The sequence below is a fragment of the Odontesthes bonariensis genome, chromosome 10 (assembly GCF_027942865.1).
Source record: "Odontesthes bonariensis isolate fOdoBon6 chromosome 10, fOdoBon6.hap1, whole genome shotgun sequence".
In the NCBI taxonomy this organism is placed as follows: Eukaryota; Metazoa; Chordata; class Actinopteri; order Atheriniformes; family Atherinopsidae; genus Odontesthes; species Odontesthes bonariensis.
Genome location: NC_134515.1, coordinates 26285261 through 26293284, shown reverse-complemented (window position 1 = coordinate 26293284; position 8024 = coordinate 26285261). Strand labels below are relative to the sequence as shown.

The 8024-nt window shown below is 43.2% G+C and overlaps 1 protein-coding gene across 1 annotated transcript; it reads right to left on the bottom strand.

Annotated features, from left to right (window-relative positions):
* Positions 1 to 237: 237 nt before the first annotated feature.
* LOC142390334 (rho-related GTP-binding protein Rho6-like) lies at positions 238 to 7124 on the bottom strand. Its single transcript, XM_075475736.1, has 5 exons — positions 6782 to 7124; positions 6083 to 6170; positions 2987 to 3096; positions 2744 to 2878; positions 238 to 2648 (listed from the first exon to the last, which is right to left on the bottom strand). The coding sequence occupies exons 1-5, from the start codon at positions 7106 to 7108 to the stop codon at positions 2403 to 2405; spliced, it is 906 nt and encodes a 301-aa protein (XP_075331851.1). The 5' UTR covers positions 7109 to 7124; the 3' UTR covers positions 238 to 2402.
* Positions 7125 to 8024: the final 900 nt, after the last annotated feature.

The window sequence follows — 8024 nt, the reverse complement described above, 5'->3', positions numbered from 1 at the left end:
ATCTAATGCATGTCCGTCTGCCCTGCACTACTCGAGGGACCCTTTTTCCTTCCATTGTCTTCCTGTTGAAGGCTTTTTTGGATGGTTTTCAAACCTAGTATGTAAGGTTGTTGTACATGGCACAGACTCCAAAAACCAGTCAAGCCGATATATGGTAACAATAGCATAAACCTTACTTGACTTCATCCATAAAAAAGGTTCGACTTTGGTCGGGTTATTGCAGAAAGAAAGACTCGCTTGTAAATTAACCTCAAGCATATTTATTTAAATAAAATGTTTTAAAGAGAGAATGGCAATAACAAAGAATCCAGTCAACAGTTGAAGCCACAACAGGCTACTTCATACAAGCATGTTGTTTTACTTCAGGGACATTTTTTTCTTTTTCTTTTTTTTTTTTTAAATAAACAGCTTCATGAAGAAGGATATTTACAAAAACAGATATGCAAAAAAAACGAGCAAGAGAAACTGCGAGACACGGTTTGTGTATATTTCACAAAAAGCAACTTGCGGGACAACGCCAGACAGCTCTGCGAGGGCAAATGATGACTGCAGCGGTGCTACAGACACCTTTAAGACTCCGTGTTGCTTCCAACACACAACCCGCGGCTGCCGCCAGCGTCTGGTCTTCTGAAACCACAAGAACACATCGAACAGTCCACCACTCCCTTACATGTCCAGCCATCGCCTCCGCGTGGCTTCTGTCTAATGCTACAAAGAACAGGTGAGGCATCCTCTCCGAGTGCCATCCTTTCCTCCGTCAGAGACAGGAACTGCCCCTGCTCCCACAGTTGCTAGGCAACGCGTTCAATTCCACTGTTCTGCACATTGCTGGGCTTCGTGGCGCAGACCTACAAATCATCGAGTCTTCCATTAGCTGAGCTGTCAACAGCCGCTAATGCCAGACGACTCCAGTGAGCACAACGTCAACAGCTACAAAAAGAAAATAAACACCAGTGACAGCCACGAGTAGAAACATCCAGCAGAAAATATCCCATTTTCCACGGTAATTAAAGAAAACAATCAAAGAAGAAATGAAAAAAAATAAAAATAAAAAAAACAGGAAGACAGGACCAGCCTGTTTGAAGGATTCAATTAATCTTTCTTCCTCCGTTTCCTCACAGGGGCATTAATGCACATATTAATAATTATTGTTTTCAGCTTGGAGGGAAACGCCCATTTTACACGTCAAACTGTTCACGCCACGTTGTCCTTGGAATCTACAACTAAACAAAGTTGCACTGACCCTGCCTCAGATTCTGCCACCTCTGTCAAAAAGAGGCTGGATTTAAAGAATGCAGTTCTAATAGAGAAGAACAGGTTTGGGGAACAGCAGCGGTGCTGGGTTTCACCACCGCCTTATTGCAAGAAGGCTTCACTGAGAATGTCAATAATCGGCAAACTAGGTGCCAAGAGCGTGGGGAATGGAAAAGACGGCGCATATAGTTCTGCATTATCGATTCGACTGTTGAACCATTATAATACTAGCGTGCAACACTCCCTCGGCCCTGCATCACGAGCGTATGAAGCATAATGAGCACATGTTTACTGCCCCAAAGGGCCCAATCCCTTCAAATATTGATGAGGAAGAGAATTCAGACACAAAGCTTGTTGATAACCTGCTATTTTATCAATTGAAGACCCAGAAAGAATGATTTCATTTTCGACTCCAAACAAAGGCATGTGCAGGATCTTTAACAGAGCGCGTCCACCCTCGTCGACTTGGTGGCTCACGCGAGTGCTGAGTCACGCTGCACTCCTTCAGATGGGCTCTCAGTTTGTCCTCCCACCACCGTTTGCAAATGAACCCTGCCAAAAGCCTTCCCTTCCCTCCACTTCTTTCGTTTTTTAATCTGTTGTCAACTTTAATTTCCAAATGAAATACTGAGAGGGGTCAGCTGGGGAATCATTCCTTCAAGGACCAGCATTTTAAAATTCCCAGAGCCGCATTCCTGTAGATATCCCTGCCCGTCACTGTCAGATTTTACGTTTCATCCTGTCGCTCAGGCCATAGTGTGACCTTTAACAGGCGCTCACACAGAGAGATGGATGGGAAAGGGCACTACCATCAGAACTTCAAAAGGGTTTCATCACTTTAATGCAGTCAGTGAAGTGTTTACAACTTCCTCCTCTGAGGGGGGAAAAAGAAGGTGCTGACCTTATTCGAGTGGATTCACAGTAACTTCTATGTGGGTCTGCACCTTAAAGTGGATGTTGTGCTCTGCTTGTATGGGAGCCGTTAAAATTCTACACCAAATCATTTCTTTTAGCAGAGTTGAATAGAGAAAAGCTTTTAGAAAGACGTTTAGGAGTTTAGGGAGGATGCCGCACACTGAACCAGCTACAGTAGAGTTCACCTGTCCTTCCCCCCACCCCCACCCTCCCCAATATGCTTTCAGCTGTATTCACATGATGGAGCAGCTTTTGGACTTGTCCTTGCTGAAGGTGGAGGAGAGGAGCTCCGTCTTGCTGGGCAGGTGTAGCAGTCTTTTGGAGAGGCGGCGGACCGGGGTGGGTTTGCTGGCAGGCTGGAGTTTGTTCATGCAAGCTAGAGCCGCCGTACGGAAAACACTGTGGATGCTCTTCTCTGATGTGAAGGCTGAGCACTCCAGGTAGGCCTCAGCACCGAGCTGCTTGGCCAAGGATGAACCCTACAAAGTAACGGTGAGTATCAGATGAAGTGCAGCGTTTTAGATGGGAGGCAAACAGACAGAAGGCATGGAAAAAATAATAATAATAATCAAACCTGTTCATGGGAGATCGGAGCCTGTTTCTGATTGGACAGCTCCATGCGAGTGCACACGTCGGTGCGCAGATCCGTCTTGCAGCCTATGAGAAGGATTCGAGTGCTCGGGCAGAAGTCCTGAATCTCTGCTTTCCACTGCAAAGAGAAGAAAACAGAGTTGTCACCCGGCTGTCATTTGAACGAGAGAGGGCAGATGATGAACCGAGGAGGATGCCACCTAAAGGGAATCGCAGCAGCTCATACCTTCTTCAGCGCACCGTCTACCGTGTCCGGTCGGCTGATGTCAAAGCACAACAGCACTGCATCCGAGTCACTGTAGCAGAGAGGTCTAACATTGTCGTAGTATGGAGAACCTGGAGAAACAGGAGTGTGACAGAGTAAAGGTTTTGTTTTGCAAAAGGTACACACTCAAATTCATCTAGATTTTACAAATAAGGTATGGGCTTTGAAGCTGCTTGAAAGTGGATTTTGTCTGTGTTGAACAGAGAAAGATCTGCTGTTTCCCTCCAGCATTTTGTCTAAAACTATCATTTGTTTCTTATAGCTAAAAAGTTTTTAAAGTGTAATAACCTTGTGATTTAAAAAAAAATAAAAAATAACATCAAAGTCCATATTCCCTAAATTTGGCTCCAACTGCATGTTTCCGGAGTTAAGACTTTGAAACAAGTCATTCAGGTTGCCGAATGTTTCAACTATACCATTTCAATTTGTTGGGTCCGCCATTTTGGTGCCCAGAAGTTTCCAGACCCCACAAATCCAAAGAAACAAGACCATTAGCGCACACACACACACACACACACACACACGTAATCACACATTCCAGTTATGGAAAATTAAGTCTGAAGGAAACATACTTTGCTTACGTTTCCATAAACGGCACAAGTATGTGTCATTTTTTTAACTCTCAGGAAGGCTCCTGTGCTAAAAACAGACCGACAGGATGTCCGCTCTCTATTGTCTTCCTTCTGCCCCCCAATCAATACTCACCAAAAACACTAAAGATTTAATTTCCTAGTCCTGTTCTCAAAGGCCAAATGTGCACAAAAAGCTAACCTTGCAACTATAAGAGGATGCAATATAACAAACTAACAATCATGTTGTCCTGATTTGGCAGTCTCCTGGAGCATTAATGAAATGCTTTCCAAAAAAAGAATCCCATTGGTTATTTAACCTGTCTAGATTTTGGACTTAACTCTGCGAAGTAGGACTACTTATACAAGACCTACCTATCAATAGCATTTCTCGTTGTGGGAATCAAAGCACATTTCACATATAACCATCCGGGGTGATGTAAGGCTTGAGAAAGAGGAGGCAGACGGATCTAAAGAGGACACAACTTCTAACTCCAACCGCCTCCCACGCATCAGCAGTCCCCTGCCTGAACACACAACTACACACGCGCGCACAATCCTTTTAGCTGAGCAAACACAAGCTCGTCTGTTGAAATTAACTGCTTTGCAGTCACGAAAACAGAAAAAAGGTGGGGGAATGCTCTCATCATCACGCACGGGGAGAAAGATCAGACTTGTCTTGAGGAGAGATGAAACGGGCCAAACCTTAAGCTGAAAGTCTCCCCTTTCCGTTTCTATGCAAGCGCTTAGTTGACAGACAGAAAGTCAACTGATTTTAATAAACTACTATTTTGCAAGCAAAGAATTTCAAATATCCTTATTTTCCAGCCTCTGGACGTGTTTTTTTTTTTTCTTGGACTGTTGGTCAAACGAAGTAAAAATGTCTGAAGATGCCAACTTGGATATTTTTTGTTTAATAGTGAATTATATCTGAAAACTAAAAATTAACCTTAATGGTAACTTTTATCTGTAGCCCCAAAAGCTTAGGGACAGACGCGGGAGCAGGAGAATACAAATAAAAGGCCAAACCGATGAGGACTGCGTGTGTACGTCTGTGCTGCTAATGTAAATCAGTCTTATGCAACGCTTCCTTGCAGAAAGGGTGACTGTCCAGAAAGGTTTTTACTCCGTGGGAGACAAACACACAAACCTACATTTCAGTTACATAACGCTGTTTTGTTTTTTTTCAGGCAGCACACAAACGCACACCATACGGCAGCGATGAAGGTCAAGTGTACATTTTCTCCCAGCATCCCTCACTTGTGCCTTCTGTTCACAGCAACTCTACGCGCGCACACACACACACACACACGTGCAGACATCCACCCCCAGCATGGAGAAGGCACCCCCCGCGCCCCCCCTCCACTGTGAAAAAACCCCTTTGCGGGCCAACTGGCACTGCTCAACTTCCTCTGAACACAAAGCCTCGGGCTCTAATGTCAGCCGGGCGCTGTTATGAAGGAGAACCACGCTGCCCTGGCCGGGTTCATTTTCCATTGATCCAGTTCTTGAGTTCTCCTGTATCATTGGGTCAGTGGGCTGCAGCAATTCATCTTCTCACACAGTGATCCAAAAACCAAAGAGAAGGGCTGACTGGCTGTTTTTTTGTTTTCTTTTTGTCATCATTCCATTTCACCTGTGATGTCATGTGGTATGTAACATCCTGGCTTTTTCGACCCCCGTTTTTTTTTTTACCTAAAATTCCACATGTTTGAAGACATTATGCTCCGTTTGTACTCTTGGATAAATTACATGCAGGTCTTTTGTCACGCTGATGTATGACTTCTTTCAAAACGAGGTCAGAGGTCAGGGAAATGAGTCACGTTTGCCAAGCTTTGCCCTCTCATAAGGTCATTATTATTCATTAACCTAATCTGCCCACGCCACATAAACAAGCAAACAAAGCTAAGAACTGATTATGCATGCGTCTCATTAAAACCCGCCACACCCATACAAGAACCATAACAACGGCAAAAGTTTGATTTAAACGCCAAGTTTTCGATCGTCTCAAAGTTCACTTTCAGCATTTATTTCCTTTTCTCGAATCTATACCATTGTTCATTTGGAGTGTTTGAAATTTGGAGTATCACATCTGGGTATAGTTGAGTTGAGTGGAAATCGACTCAATCGCAGGGTTTTATTCTTTTACTCGCAGAAAGAAATGGAAGTTACTCATCAGAACAGGACTGACAGACGTCTGTCTGAACACGTGCAAGTGAAACAATAAAAGAGACTTGGGCTTCATTTACAATCATTATACGATTCGTGGCCGACTGAGTTGTCGGGAGGGTAGACGGGTTCCAACTGTCAGCCCCCTCAATACGAGACCGAAACTGGCCAATTTAGCTCATTGCTCAACCACGGCACAGACTAGAGCCCGGAGAGAGATTCCAATGCCTGTTGACTCTGTGGAGGAGGAGCGGAGATCACAGCCTTGCACAACGCGCAGTTTCTGTAAAAGCCAGTGATATCAGAGCTGGATGCTCACCTGATGTGTCCCAAAGGCTGAGCTCAACCCGCTGGTCTTCAAGCTCCAGACAAGCGGTGTAGTTCTCAAACACAGTGGGGACATAAGTCTACAAGTGGACAACAGGAGAACAGGCTTCAATGAGAAATCATTACTTATGATTATTATTATAGCTGCAATAAATCATCTGCGGTAACTACTGAAAGAGGAACAAAAACTGAGTTTGGCTGTTTTGTATCAGTCTCTGATCGCAGTTTTTTTGTGGGTTTTTTTCCATTTAAAAAAATCAACCTAATTTGTGTGGGGTAATACATTATTATGTACAGTACATCAGGTGTATTTATTCCAATTTGAAACTATTTGAACAGCATGTTGAACTATGGCTTGTGAAGCTTGTATGAAAATAAACCTTTTACTGCGAGTGTCAAATCCAATACTCAAATAAGTTATACAGTACTGGCAATGCTCAAAAAAGCTAGTAATCTATAAAAAATATATATATATCAGAAATATGAAAATAAACAGAATCATACAGTCCTAGTAACATAGGCTACCTAAAAACCCTTTTTAAAAAAGTACGCAGTTATTCTTAATCAATAAAAGAAACACAGCCATCTTTTCCCCTAATGTTTCATCTTAAATTCCAATCTTCCTGGGCTACAGTTTCAACTGTCGGCCCAAAGTGTCTGCAGACTTTGGATGTGAGCAGCAGCGTCTTACCTCTGGGTAGCAGTCCTTCACCAAGACTTGCAACATCGCTGTTTTACCGCATTGGACGTCTCCCACCAGCACCAGTTTACACCTCGCTACGAAAGGCTGGGTGAGTCTCCTCTCCTTCATGGCGAAGATAAATAGAACAGGGGGACTTTCAGAGGTAATGATAATGCGGCTAAAGTTCGGTAATTCCTCCAGTGAGTCGGGTCCGTAGGAGGCTCCTGAGGTCTGAGGGCGAGCGCGTGAAGCTGGGCAGCAGTCAGTGGAGGAGTCACTGCGGAACTTTATATTGTCGCGCCAACCAATGAGCGCTGCGTAGTGCGCGAGCCGCATGGGGGTGCACGAGAGCCCATCTTATCAAGTTAGCCGGAGAAAATAATCAGATCCTTTGCCTCAGAAAAAAAAGTATCGCATGTTTCAACGTTACCTCCTGATTTTTGGGCTGTTTGTGAATTAATTAACAATACACACACAGAGAAACGCCCTGATTCATTGACATATTGGATGAATTGTTAGTTTAAAAGAAAAATCGAAGTCTAAACTGACACATTTGCAGTCCAAACTTTAGAATAATAATGCTGTTTTTAAAATAATTGAAAGGAATAGTAGCTACAACGGCAACAAGCATGAATAGAATGATTTAAACTGTTAGTTTTGATTATTCAAAACCATTATAACTTTAAGTATGTTTTCTTATGAGCAGTTTGATTTTTAACAAATCATCGCACTTTATCAATAATCCTTACCTTACGTTTTTTTTTTTGTTTTGTTTAAAGTAACTGAATCTGTTTCTATTTCCTCTGACCTGTATTTAAATGCTATGCAAAGAGAATGTGTGTATAAAGTAGCCTCAGACCAGTTTCACAACAGGCATCAACTGATTACAAGGTTCAGTGCCGTAGACAGGATTTTACTGAAGTGAGGTGCCCCCTGAACGCACCATGAGGCCCACCCACACAAACTCAACTGGAAAAACCCAAGGCTGGAAACAAAACGAATGAGATGAAGAATATTTTTCCCATGTCCAAATTTGTGTACTGTAACTCTGTAATAAAGTTTGATTTTTAAGTTATATCTTTAATTTTAGGGGCCTTATACAACAAGCTGACAATTGTCCATCAGGCACATCTGGAGCGTCGGTTAACATCTGTCTCTTGTAATTTGGGTGTTTACTCTCCGCCACTGTGGTGGGACTCAAATCGACGTTTAACTGCAGCTGATTCAAGGTGTAGAATCGGCATTGTGTCTC